Consider the following 14,116-nt stretch of genomic DNA (forward strand, 5'->3'; position numbering starts at 1 on the left):
CACCTGCAGAACTTCAGAGGTCTACTTTGGCCCGTAAACCACGTGTCGCCACCTTTCCCAGTGCAAACTACGCAACAGGTTACCCTTCCTCGTCTCTCCTTTTGCAAGGGGACCGAAGCAATGCCAAGCTCACATTTCCGATGGTCAAACCACATCCATGTGAATCCAAAAACTCTCGGGGGAATCTCTGAGGGAAACACAAGGTGATTGCCGCTAGATTTCCAGCGGTCTCCTCACGAGGTGGAGCTGGGTGGCAGACATGTTAAGATTCTGCCTTAGTCATTTTAGGTGGTGTAACCGCTCAAAACAACCCAAAAGTGAGAGGAAGTTCTTGTGATCAGCGTAGCATCCACCACACCCCTTGGGTAACAGCTCTTCCTTCCTTCCCGTCCTCTGTTGACAAAAGCAGAAGGGCCGGGATCTTTATCACATCAACACCAAGAGGTGCTAAACCACAAAGGTCTCAGAAGATCCCACTCTTTAATTCTGTTGACCTTACCTGGAGGACTAAGAATCCATGGAGCCTTTCAGAAGCCAAATGGGACCTCAAACAGCTCTTTTTCTCGCAGGTGAGTCCAAAACAGCAAACTTTCTTCTAGAAACCTCTTGGAGGCAAACTGGCATTGCGTATTTTTAATTACTCTTCGGGGTATGTGCATAAGGGCTGCCCATTGATCAAAGACATCTTAGTGCAGGGCTCTCCAACTTTGGCAACTTTAAGACTTGAGGGCTTCAACTCTTAGTCAGCAAAGCTGGCTGAGGAATTCTGAGAGTTGAAGTCCACAAGTCTTAAAGTTGCCAAGGTTGGAGACCCCTGGTTTAGTGCATCAGAATGATTTTTGCCAGATTAGCACAGCTAACAAACTTGGTATTTATTTGTATACGGCTAAATGGGGGGCGGGAAATGGAACAGATTGTTAGCATCCTTAGAGGGCAAATATTTCATGTTCTGATAAAGTTAGAGAAGAATAGACTTGTGAATTGAATAGATAGAATAACAGAGTTGGAAGGGACCTTGGAGGTCTTCTAGTCCAACCCCCTACTTAGGAAGAAAATCCTATACCACTTCAGACAAATGGTTATCCAACATCTTATTAAAAACACTCTTCCAGTGTTGGAGCATTCACAACTTCTGGAGGCAAGTTGTTCCGCTGATTAATTGTTCTAACTATCAGGAAATTTCTCCTTAGCTCTAGGTTGCTTCTCTCCTTGATTAGTTTCCACCCATTGCTTCTTGTCCTTCCCTTCCGGAGAATAGCTTGACTCCCTCTTCTTTGTGGCAGCCCCTGAGATACTGGAACACTGCGATCATGGTCCTTCTTTTCATTAAACTAGACATACCCAGTTCCTGCAACTGTTCTTCATATGTTTTAGCCTCCAGTCCCCTAATCATCTTGGTTGCTCTTCTCTGCACTCTTTCTAGAGTCTCCACCTCTTTTTTACATCGTGGCAACCAAAACTGAATGCAATATTCCAAGTATGGTCTTACCAAGGCATTATAAAGTGGTATTAAGACTTCAATTGATCTTGATTCTGTTCCTCTGTTTATGCAGCCTAGAACTGTGTTGGCTTTTTTGGCAGCTGCTGCACACTTGCTGGCTCATATTTAATACTTTTTAATAAGACTTTTTAATAAGTCTCTCTATTCTTCTCCTTGTAAATTGCTCAGGGTAATTTACATTACACGAAGCGCAGAGAAAAGAGGAAGGAAACAGCGGGGAAAAATATTAAGACAATAAAAACAAAAGAAAGGGAAATCTAATTAAGTGGCGTCTACACCACTACCATTCATTATTTTCACTTCTTTCTGCCACGCATTTCGTCTTCGTTTCGCAAATGCACGACATACATATTTACGCATTTAATCTACAACTTTAGGCGCTCTTAATCATTTATTCCTTTTACATGCCAAGCTACAACTTTTTTGTGTGATTCCTATGCCTATCCCAACTATTAATACCGTGTTATAAAGCCTTAGTAAGACCACACTTAGAATACTGCATCCAGTTTTGGTCATCACACTATAAAAAAAAGATATAGAGACTTTGGAAAGGCTGCAGAAAAGTGGAACCAAGATGATTAGGGGACTGGAGGCTAAAACATATGAAGAACGGTTGCAGGAACTGGGTATGTCTAGTTTAATGAAAAGAAGGACTAGGGGAGACATGACAGCATTCTTTCGATATTTGAGGGGCTGTCACAGGGGTGAAATGTAAAATTTGTTACTACCGGTTCTGTGGGCGTGGCTTGGTGGGGGGGGTAATGGGAATGGGAGGGCATAGCCAACTTTTTTTTTTTTTACTTTTAAAAGCATTTTTTCAACAACCTCGTCAGCCGAAAGGTTGTAGAAAAAATGCTTTTAAAAGGCTCCTCTGACGATCCCAGCTGAGTTGCCTGATCGTCAGAGGCTTTTCTTTTCTTTTAAAAGCATTTTTTTTTGCCTTTAAAAGAAAAAAAAGCCTCTGACGATCAGGCAACTCAGCTGGGATCATCAGAGGAGCCTTTTAAAAGCATTTTTTCTACAACCTCTTCAGCCAAAGAGGTTTTAAAAGCCTCTGACAATCCCAGTTGAGCCGCGCTATCATCAGAGACTTTTTTTTTTTACTTTTAAAAGCATTTTTGGCGAAGAAAAATGCTTTAAACTCCTCTGACGATCCCAGCTGAGTTGCCTGATCGTCAGAGGCTTTTCTTTTCTTTTAAAAGCATTTTTGTTTTGCCTTTAAAAGAAAAAAAAAGAGCCTCTGACGATCAGGCAACTCAGCTGGGATCGTCAGAGGAGCTTTTTAAAAGAATTTTTTCTACAACCTCTTCTGCCAAAGAGGTTTTAAAAGCCTCTGACAATCCCAGCTGAGCCGTGCGATCATCAGGGGCTTTTTTTTTTTACTTTTAAAAGCATTTTTTTGGCCGAAGAAAAAAATGCTTTTAAAAGTAAAAAAAAAAACAACCCTTTGATGATCGCGCAGCTCAGCTGGATATGGCGGTGGGGCAGGGATTTTTGCTATTGGTTCTCCGAACCACCTGCCACCATCGCTACCGGATTGGGAGATCCGGTCCGAACCGGGAGCATTTCGCCCCAGGGCTATCTCAAAAAAGTCAACTTATTCTCCAAAGCACCAGAAGACGAGACAAGAAACAATGGATGGAAACTAATCAAAGAGAGACCCGATCTAGCACTGAGGAGAAATTTCCTAACAGTGAGAACAATTAACCAGAAGTTGTGGGTGCTCCACGACGACAGGTGGGGGTGGGGGGCTTTTAATAAGAGGTTGTACAACCATTTGTCTGGAATGGTATAGGGGTCTCCTGCTTGAGCAGGGGGTTGGACTAGAAGATCTCCAAGGTCCCTTCCAATTCCGTTTTTCCGTTATGGGCATCACCAAATAAGCCTCAAAATAACTGATCTCTTTCACTTTTTGCGACTTTCAATCAAGGCTTTCACATCATGCGTTTTCGAGAAGGAAATGGAGGTTTCTAGAGAAGGAAATGGAGGTGTTTTTTGTTATTGGATTTTGTGTGTGTGTGTGTGTTTGTTCGTGCGCGCGCTTTCAAGTCAGTGTTGAGTTCTGGTGACTATTTGGGCAACTCCCTGCACTTCTCTTTGCAAGGATTTTCAGGAAGTGGTTTGTCATCGCCTCCTTTCTAGGGCTGAGAGAAACTGACTGGCCCAAGGTCACCCACTGACTTTATGTCTAAGGGGGGGGGGGCACGACTAGATCTCCCAGTTTCTATTGTGATGCTTTTACCAGCAACCCAAACTGGCTGACTTTTTACAAGAGAAAGAAATAGACTTTGTTGCCTTCCCTGCTCATGGGAACACTGGCCAGTTTTTCATATCCTCAATCCAGTCAATGTACGCGAACTAGAATCACTAACCTGGAAGCTACATTGCAAGCCAGCATAGTCTTCTCACATACCACCAACTACTAGATGGTACATGAAGCCTACGTTCAAGATATCTATTGCTACCTTGTTATGTACTATAGGAGAGGGGGGAGAAGTTTGTTTGTTGGCTTGTTTGTTTATAAGTAACTCAAGGGGGCCAACGTACCTAATTACTTCGTCCTTCTCTCACAACAACCACCCTGTGAAGTGGCCCAAGGACACCCATCTGACTTACATGCCTAAAGTGGGATTAGAACTCACCGTGTCCTGGCGATTGGCCCAAATTCACCCAATTGGCTGTCATGCCTAAGGTGGGACTAGAACTCACCGTCTCCTGGCGATTGGCCCAAAGTCACCCAATTGGCTGTCATGCCTAAGGTGGGACTAGAACTCACCGTTTCCTGGCGATTGGCCCAAAGTCACCCAATTGGCTGTCATGCCTAAGGTGGGACTAGAACTCACCGTGTCCTGGCGATTGGCCCAAAGTCACCCAATTGGCTTTCATGCCCAAGGTGGGACTAGAACTCACTGTTTCCTGGCGATTGGCCCAAAGTCACCCAATTGGCTTTCATGCCCAAGGTGGGACTAGAACTCACTGTTTCCTGGCGATTGGCCCAAAGTCACCCAATTGGCTTTCATGCCTAAAGTGGGACTAGAACTCACCGTTTCCTGGCGATTGGCCCAAAGTCACCCAATTGGCTTTCATGCCCAAGGTGGGACTAGAACTCACCATTTCCTGGCGATTGGCCCAAAGTCACCCAATTGGCGTTCATGCCTAAGGTGGGACTAGAACTCACTGTCTCCTGGTTTCTAGCTTGGTCCCTTTACCACCAAAACACCAGACTTGGTTGGTTGGTTGGTTGGTTAGTTGGTTGGTTGATGGAGTGGCTGGCTTATGGCCCCAAATAACTTGACTATTGGCTTGGGTGTTTCCTTCTCCACCCAACCTGAGAGTCTATCACTTGTTCTCTTGACTCGAGCAGTGGCATGCAGTCATATGTCAAAAAATATGTCAAAACGCCAAGATGGGGCTAGAAAGGGAAGTCTAGCAGAATGGGCTGGGCTGAACACAGAGAGCATCCATATATGGAATCCCCTTCTCAGGCCTCCTCCCTCCTTTGATGGAGAACTTCAGGGTGGGGCATGGTGTGGTTAGCAAGAGTTGCAGAGAAAAAGCTACGAGACTGAAATAACTTTGTGGTTTCCCCTCCCTTCTCCCCCCCATCCCACTTACTTCTTTGCAGGTTGCATCCTAAGCGGTTTGTTGCAGCTGGTGGCAGCTCAGGGAAATTTAACTGTGGCTTCTGTACCTAAACACCCCATCCAGGGTCAAAGTATCATCCTGAATCCCATGAATATCCGGGAGGGATCTGTACAATGCGAGTGGACGCAGCCTTCTGGGAACAAAATTATTTTTGCCTCCGGTACAAAACTGAACACGGCTAACGCTTCCCAAGTCGTCGTGGTACATCAGAATTGTTCCTTGACTATCAAAAATCTGAGGTCATCGGATCGAGGAATGTATACAGTCAGAGTTACTGTTCCTCCTGCAAAGCAGCAAGGGACGGAACCAGAGGTCTATGTCGGTTTCATTTCTCTGATTTTTTGTGGTAAGTTTTCAAAAGTCATCTCCCAGACTGTATTCACCCCGGTAATGCCTAATCTCAGGGGTGAAATCTGAACCGGTTTACTACCGGTTTGCTGGGTGCGCATGCGCAGTCCATACTACGCCCCAAATTCAAGGTGCGCATGTATGCAGTGCACGGCAAAAGGAGGCATGGGGTAGGTAGAACAGCGCGCGCTAATAATATATTCTTATATTATTATTATTAACACGCTCTGATGCTAATGAGTTAGACGTTCTACTCCCCCTCCCAAGTTGAAAATAACTCTGGAGAGAAGGGGACAGCATAGGGACAGGCTTCTGTGGGGCACGCCTCATGGAGAAGAAAGGGCTAGAAAGCCTGAGGGAGAGAAGGGGAGAGGATAGGAGATGTTTCTGTGGGGCAAGGCTAAGGGAGAGATGGGGAGAGGATAGGGGAGGCTTCTGTGGGGCAAGGCTGAGGGAGAGAAGGGGCTAGAAAGCCTGAGGGAGAGAAGGGGAGAGGATAGGAGATGTTTCTGTGGGGCAAGGCTGAGGGAGAGACGGGGAGAGGATAGGGGAGGCTTCTGTGGGGCAAGGCTGAGGGAGAGAAGGGGCTAGAAAGCCTGAGGGAGAGAAGGGGAGAGGATAGGAGATGTTTCTGTGGGGCAAGGCTGAGGGAGAGAAGAGGATAGGATAGGGGAGGATTCAAGCTGTAAGTGTTGATTTATCAAGCCCGATCACATAGTTTCGTAGTGAAGCACGGGGATCCAGCAAATAAATAAATAAATAAATAAATAAATAAATAAATAAATAAATAAATAAATAAATAAATAAATAAATAAATAAATAAATAAATAAATAAATAAATAAATAAATAAATAAATAATAACAGAGTTGGAAGGGACCTTGGAGGTCTTCTAGTTCAACCTCCTGCTTAGGCAGGAAACCCTACACCATCTCAGTCAGATGGTTATCCAACATCTTCTTAAAAACTTCCAGTGTTGAAGCATTCACAGCTTCTGGAGGCAAGTTGTTCCACTGATCAATTGTTCTAACTGTCAGGAAATTTCTCCTTAGTTCTAAGTTGCTTCTTTCCTTGATCAGTTTCCACCCATTGCTTCTTGTTCTACCCTCAGGTGCTTTGGAGAACAGCCCGACTCCCTCTTCTTTGTGGCAGCCCCTGAGACATTGGAACACTGCTATCATGTCACCCCTAGTCCTTCTTTTCATTAAATTAGACATACCCAGTTCCTGCAACCGTTCTTCCTATGTTTTAGTCTTCAGTCCCCTAATCATCTTTGTTGCTCTTCTCTGCACTCTTTCTAGAGTCTCAACATCTTTTTTACATCGTGGCGGCCAAAACTGGATGCAGTATTCCAAGTGTGGCCTTACCAAGGCATTATAAAGTGGCACTAACACTTCACGTGATCTTGATTCTATCCCTCTGTTTATGCAGCCCAGAACTTTGTTGTCTTTTTTGGCAGCTGCTGCATACGGCTGGCTCCTATCTAAATGGTTGTCCACTAGGACTCCAAGATCCCTCTCACAGTTACTACTATTGAGCAAGGTACCACATATGCAGTACCAGTGCATTTTGTTTTTTGTTTTTTTTACCTAAATGTAGAACCTTACTTTTTTCACTGTTGAATTTCATTTTGTTAGATAGCACCCAGTGTTCAGGTCTGTCAAGATCCTTCTGTATCTGATAAATAAATAAAATAAAATAATGGGATGTTCTTTTAATTACCTTGATTTGCAGATGAAATCCATATCACTATCAATACCACAAGTCCCCTTGTTGGCCAGCATGTCACGCTGAGTCCCCGAGGCATCCCAGACACATTTAACTTCTGCCAATGGAAACAAAAGACCCAGTCTGGAGTGGAGAAAGTATTCCAAAATTTTGGAGAAGTGTCTCCAAACAAGCAACAGAACCAGCAACAGACGATCAAACGTGGCTGTACCTTGCATCTGAACCAGATAACCGTCGCTGATTCTGGAAACTACTCTGTTTATGTCAACGTGTCTTCAAACCAAAACTCCGGCAAAGGGACGGGAACCAGACAGCAGAACACGTGCTATCAAAGCCAGATGCAGTTAAGGGTCAGAACGAGTGGTATGTATTGTTTTATTCTGGTCACTGAACTGAGATGAAGATTTGAGTCCCCCTCCTCCTTCTCCTCCTCCTCCTCTTCACAAACCCCACTCCCTTCTAGCACTGATGATGTTCCCTAGTTGGGTCATGAAACATCTGCAAGAAAGCAACCAAGCTCAGAGGGTATCAAAGATCGCACAGTCCTCCTCCTCCTCCTTCCTCTTCCTCCTCCTCCTCCTCCTTCCCACTCCCTTCTAGCACTGATGATGTTCCCTAGTTGGGTCATGAAACGTCTTCAAGAAAACAACCAAGCTCAGAGAGTACCAAGGACCCCACAGTCCACCTCCTCCTCTTTCCTCTTCCTCCTCCTCTTCCTCCTTCCCACTCCCTTCTAGCACTGATGATGTTCCCTAGTTGGGTCACAAAACGTCTGCAAGAAAGCAACCAAGCTCAGAGAGTTCAGAGGGCTTTACAGAGCTATAAATATAATCTCAGCGGTATGCTCCTAGCTTGAAGTGGCCTGACAACTCAGGTTACGTCGTACAATTGCTGACTTTTAAATCTATTCAGCCATTCCATGTACCGCCTAAAGCAAGCTTATTCTCAAGTAGTTCAAGAAAATCATAAGATGGAGCAGGGAGAACCAAAAGAAAGCAAGAAAAAGCACCTCAGGCCTTCTACTTAAATTTAAACACACTACCAAAAAAAATAAAATGCTTCCTCATAGTCACATCTGCAGAAAAATAACTGTCCCTGAGTTCAATAGAGCAGAGGGTGGCACGTCCCGAGGGTTGCAGCCATGAAGAGTTGCCTGTCCAAAGCTAACTAATTATAGTTAAATTTGCATTTCTCTGCATATGGGAGAAAGGGGACGACGTTACAGAATAAACGACCGTTCCGAGCCGCAGGACACATTTCCGAGAGCTTGTTGTGGGTGGAAACGTTCCCAGAATGGTTGCCGAGGGGGGAAGGTGTCTCTATCACAACATAGTTGTGACCCAACAGCTGGCAAATGGGGGAGCAGGTTCTCCACACACACACACACCCTCGTTTTGTTATTTTATCTGGACATGTGGATTTACTTCCAGACAAAGAACCACCCGTGGTATTTATTGTCTACGAACGCCAGTGGGATCCTCTCCCAATAACAGAGTAACAGAATAATAAGAGCAATAGAGCGGAAGAGTCCTTGAGGTCTTCTAGTCTGACCCCTTGCTGTAGCAGGAGGGCCTCTACCATTTCAGGCAAAGGGTGGTCCAATCCCGTTTTAACAACCTTCTGACCAGCGAAGTCCATGGGTTCCCTTAACGACCGTGTTACTAATTTAACAAATGCAGTGGTTTGTTTAACAACCGTGGCAAGAAAAGTTTTGTAAAATGCGACAAAAGCCACTTGACCAACGTTTCACTTAGCAACAGAAATTTTGGGCTTCGGTTGTGGTCGTAAGATGAGGACGACCTGGATTTTTGTCCCAAAGGTACTTTTTTCTTTTTCTTTTTTTTTTCTTTTTTCTTTATAACACAACACAACACAACACAACAAAACGCATAACATATATTCCCTTATTGCAACTGTTTTGTAGCGGTAATCTTCTAATATTTACATTTTCTCCCCTTTCTACCGTATAATGTTTATATTCGTCTTGTCCCATTATCCCTTATTACTCTATAATTTCTATCACTCATAATATTAAATGTATACATTTTATACACTATCTTACAAACACTTTACACTTGTAATGTCTCCCCTTTCATTATTGTGCACTATTTCCAATCTCCAGCCAGTACTTTTTTTCAAGAGGCAACTGGACTTTCTGGTTTTTCTTTTGAAGACGCTTCGCTTCTCATCCCAAGAAGCTTCTTCGGCTCTGAGTGGATGGTGGGGGGAATGGAAGGATTTATATTCCTTGCGGACAGCCGGTCATTTGCATTCTTATTAGAAAGTCCTTGAGGCCATTTGGAGGTTTATCTGTGTCCTCAGGGTCACTTGAGTGGTGCAAATAGGCTTGGAGCCTTCTTGGAACTGTTGACAGGATTATGTTGTAGACTGGAGATGGATGAGGTTGTAGTCCCTCCCGCTCTGTTGAGAGGGGGGCAAATGGCCTCAACAACTCTCTAAAACAGCGGTTCTCAACCTGTGGGTCGCGACCCCGTTGGGGGTCGAATGACGATTTGCCAGGGGTCGCCTAAGACCATCGGAAATATGGGAAGTATACTTGCGAGTCGAAGAATCGCGCTCCAATGGTTGACTCCACAAGCTAGCTGCAGGCTCTTCGAATCGCTAGCCGAATTCGGCTTCAGGCGCAATGAATTAAAAAAGAGAGAAGAAATCTTTGCTCTGATGTCTCCGTCTCAAGCCAGCTGCAATCACTCCCAATCGCTAGCCTAATCTGGCTTCAGGCGCCATAAACTTAATAGGGGAGGAGTCTCCGCTTTAATGCCTCCGTCCTCAAGGCAATCGCAAGCAGTTCAGATCGCTAGCCAAGACAGCTTCGGGCGCGATAAATTCAAAACGAAAATAATTTTACGGTTGGGGTCGCCACATTGTGGGGAATTGTATTAAAGGGGTCGCAGCACTAGAAAGGTTGAGAACCACTGCTCTAAAACAGGGGTCTCCAACCTTGTCAACTTTAAGACTTGTGGACTTGTGGAGCTTTGCTGGCTGAGGAATTCTGGGAGTTGAAGTCCACAAGTCTTAAAGTTGACAAGGTTGGAGACCCCTGCTCTAAAAGAATGCAAATGACCACCAGTGTGCAAGGAGCATATAAATCCTTCCATTCCCCACTATCTACTCAGAGCTGAAGAAGCTTCTTGGGATGAGTGGCAAAACGTCTTCAAAAGAAAAACCAGAAGTCCAGTTGCCTCTTGAAAAAAAACAACAACCCATTGGGGGTTGGATGACTGAGAACCTCCATAGGCATTTACCTGAATCCTTCGTTCAATGGCAGATGTTGACAAAATGCAGGTAGGCCTGCAAAAACTAACCAAACGCGGAATTTGTCGTTTCAGGATCAGCTGCTGTGAAATATAGCACAGGAATCATTGCTGGGGCTTTGCTGGGATCCCTCACCTGGACCAGCAGCCTCTCCCTTGTGCCATTGCTCTTCGGTAAGGAGATCCACTGCCTGGGGGTGGGGTGGGGTGAGATGGGGGGCAGGAACCCGGGGATCCAGAGAGAAATGAACAAAGGATTTGTCGGAAGAAATGTCCATCTGGATTCAGTTCCAAGTGGGAAGAAAGACCTTGGAAACATGGAGGCTGCTTCCTATTTTGCAGTGGTGGAATCCTGCTGGTTTAACAACCGGTTCGATGATCGCGCACTTCCCAGCTGATCGTTGGAGCGACCGGTTCACCCAAACCGGTCCGAGCCTGTAGAATCCCACCCCTGCTATTAAGGCTTAATGGTTTTGTCCTGGTTTGGATCTTGAGTGAGGGCTAATCCTATCATGTCCTAAGGGTGAAGGTCTTTTGTTTTGTAGATAAGCTGGCCCAGTCTTTTGTCTTAGTAACAGTAGAGTTGGAAGGGACCTTGGAGGTCACCTAGTCCAACCCCCTGGCACCAGTCTTTCTGGGGCTATTAAAAAAGGTGGGGACTGCTTTCCAAGAGCACATTTCTCCTTTTCTCATCCAGGGAGGTATAATATTCTGCCTTTTTGATATTTCCTAGAATATTTCATTCTTCTAGGAGAAGGCTGGGGGCTAACTTCCTCTGGGAGTTGAAGTCCACAAGTCTTAAAAGAGCCAAGTTTGCAGACTCCCTGATCTAGGGCAACTTGAAACAAAGCGGGTAGGATAGGGAAATGGGAATTGCAATTTCTTCTTTTTTTCCATAGGTGTGCTGTCGCAATCCTTTCCTAAATGCTGAATTTGGAAGCTGTCCCTTCCTTTGTGAGAGGTAGGTGTGTGTGTGTGTGTGTAGACCTTTTTAAGGGTTAGAATTCAACTCAATTCAGCTCAGTTTTGCCCAGAAAGCCAAAAATTTGAAGAGTGGCCTGCAAACAAAAGAGAGGTGAAAAACCAGGAAATCCAGCAGGTTCTGACAGGTTCTGGAGCACCGGTAGCGGAAATTTTGAGTAGAACCAGCAAATACCACCTCTGGCTGGCTCCCGAGTGGGGTAGGAATGGAGGTTTTGCAATATCCTTCCCCCAGGAGTGGGGAGGGAATGGGAATTTTGCAGTATCCTTCCTCTGCCACGCCCCACCAAGCTATGCCCATAGAAACGGTAGTAAAAAAAAAATGGATTTCACCACTGTGAAAAACAACTTCATGTCCTTCAGAAGAAGTTAACAATCTAAGAATTCCAGGATCTTCTTCTAGGGTGGAGTAGAGATTAAGATAGCAATAGCACTTAGACTTATATACCGCTTCACAGTGCTTTTACTTAGTCCTCTCTAAGCGGTTTACAGAGTCAGTATCTTGCCCCCAACAATTTGGCTCCTCATTTTACCCACCTCGGAAGGTTGGAAGGCTGAGTCCACCTTGAGATGGTCAGGATTGAACTCCTGGCTGTGGGCACAATTAGCCTGCAATACTGCATTCTAACACTATACACCATAGAAGCGAGGGAAGGAGGGAAGGAAGGAAGGAAGGAAGGAAGGAAGGAAGGAAGGAAGGAAGGAAGGAAGGAAGGAAGGAAGGAAGGAAGGAAGGAAGGAAGGAAGGAAGGAAGGACCAAGATCACTGTCCAATTGGTCCTGAATAATATTGTCTAATTAATATTTCGCTTTCTCCCCGTTAAATCTTTCTGCAGATATGTGCAGAGAAGGGACACGCAAGTTATCCTGCAGCTGCGGGTGTAAAGCTGAGCATCTCTGCGCTTGGATATTAAGCTTGATCTGATGCGATTTCTTTTGCAGCTCAACTTTGACCCAAACTGTATATTAGCTTACTTTGTTTCTGACTATATGAACAAAACCTAAGTCATTCTCAACTTTAAAATTCAAGAATGTTTGCAGCCTATAAAACAGCGGATAAATAAATCCGGGAGTCCAAAAATGATGGCACATAATCAAAATATCATAAAATTTTGTATTAAGCACCTTTTTAGGAAGTTGAGGCGATGTTATCCAGTTTGGAACACAACAGAAAAATTTATGGATGACCTTTATACATTCTTAACGGTGCTCAAAATAAAATTGTTTTTTTTTCCACTTGAATAAAATGACTGTCTATGAAGAATTTTTTTGATCTTTTAATGAACATTTCTGTATCGGATTGCATATGTTTTATGGAGAAAGGCACTTGACCTTGAGAGATTATTAAACTACAATCCCAGCAGCCTTTGCAACTGTAATTTACAACTGCTGGAAATTCACCTTTCAACGCCTCCCTGTTTTAATCCTCCTATTGGTAGTCCTCAACTTACAACAGTTCATTTATTGGCCAATCCAAGTTATACAACGCCCTGAAAAAAGTGACATGGCTGTTTTTCACACTTAACGACCATCGCAGCCTCCCCCGTGGTCAAGTGATCAAAATTCAGATGCTTGGCAACTGACTCATATTTATGGGTCACGTTTTGTGACCTTCTGACAAGCAAAGTCCATGGGTAAGCCAGATTCACTTAACAATCCTTAACAACTGGGGTGATTCAGTTAATAACGGTGGCAAGAGAGGTCGTAAAATGGAGCAAAATTCACTGAACAGATGTCTTACTTAGCAACTGAAATTTGGGTCGTAAGTCAAGGATTACCTATATTACTGTATTTTTTGGAGTATAAGATGCACCTTTTTCCTCCAAAACAGAGGGTGAAAATCTGGATGTGTCTTATACTCTGAATGTAGCCCCACCCAGCTTCTCAAACGGAGGTTTCAGAGACTGAAAAAAGCATCAGAAACGAAGCTTCAGAAAAGAAACCCCCAAACAGAGTTTCAGAGGCTTTTTTTTCTGAAGCTGTTTCGGAGGCTTTCAGAGGCAGAAAAAAGTTTTTTTCTGAAACGGAGTTTCAGAGGCAGAAAAAAACCCAAAAAAAGCCAGGCACAGAGCTCACAACCAACGAACCTGTTGCTAAAATTCACCTCTGGGAACAGCTGATTGGAGGTATTCCGGGAGGCCCATCCACCTGCCAATCAGCCTTTTTCTTATTTTCCTCCCCAAAAACTAAGGCGCATCTTATACTCCGGCGCATCTTATACACTGAAAAATACGGTACATGGAAATTCAGGCTACCAGAATCTTCCAAAAATTCTGAGTTCATTTTCTGTCTTTCTTGGCTGCCATTCTGCCAGGAACTGTTTAGGTTTTCTCCCCGATATTTTTTATTTCTCTAGATTTTTAAGGTTGCCCATTGACCAAACTGCTGTTTCTATGTGACATTTTATTGTTAGCAACCTTGGGTAGTTGACGAGTAGCAATTCAGAGCATTAAATCAGTGTTTCTCGGACTTGTCCCCTTTAAGGTATTGTATGTGGCCCAACTCCCAGAATGCCTTAGCCAACCACAGGAATTCTGGGAGTTGAAGTCCACCCATCTTCAAGCTGATAAGTTGGAGACCAATGTAATAAATGAAACGAACCACCCACGCATACTTTCAGGTTTTCCTTTGCTCTCCTGC

The 14,116-nt window shown here is 44.3% G+C and overlaps 1 protein-coding gene across 1 annotated transcript; it reads left to right on the plus strand.

The window, feature by feature from the left end:
* The first annotated feature begins 398 nt into the window (after positions 1-398).
* On the plus strand, positions 399-12,884 carry LOC131204638 (uncharacterized). The gene is made up of 6 exons (XM_058196100.1): positions 399-569; positions 5,127-5,492; positions 7,227-7,583; positions 10,571-10,669; positions 11,395-11,456; positions 12,313-12,884. Exons 1-5 carry the CDS (start codon positions 518-520, stop codon positions 11,424-11,426), a joined length of 906 nt encoding a protein of 301 aa, XP_058052083.1. The 5' UTR covers positions 399-517; the 3' UTR covers positions 11,427-11,456; positions 12,313-12,884.
* The last annotated feature ends 1,232 nt before the right edge of the window (positions 12,885-14,116 follow it).

This window comes from Ahaetulla prasina, chromosome 10 (genome assembly GCF_028640845.1).
Source record: "Ahaetulla prasina isolate Xishuangbanna chromosome 10, ASM2864084v1, whole genome shotgun sequence".
Lineage (NCBI taxonomy): Eukaryota > Metazoa > Chordata > Lepidosauria > Squamata > Colubridae > Ahaetulla > Ahaetulla prasina.

What these genes read in the sequence shown, in the direction of transcription:
- LOC131204638 (XM_058196100.1), top strand. Translation starts at nt 518, where the DNA reads ATGGAGCCTTTCAGAAGCCAAATGGGACCTCAAACAGCTCTTTTTCTC. An exon ending in AACAGCTCTTTTTCTCGCAG is followed by an intron (nt 570 to 5,126) that starts GTGAGTCCAAAA and finishes ACTTCTTTGCAG; the next exon opens with GTTGCATCCTAAGCGGTTTG. An exon ending in GTTAAGGGTCAGAACGAGTG is followed by an intron (nt 7,584 to 10,570) that starts GTATGTATTGTT and finishes TTGTCGTTTCAG; the next exon opens with GATCAGCTGCTGTGAAATAT.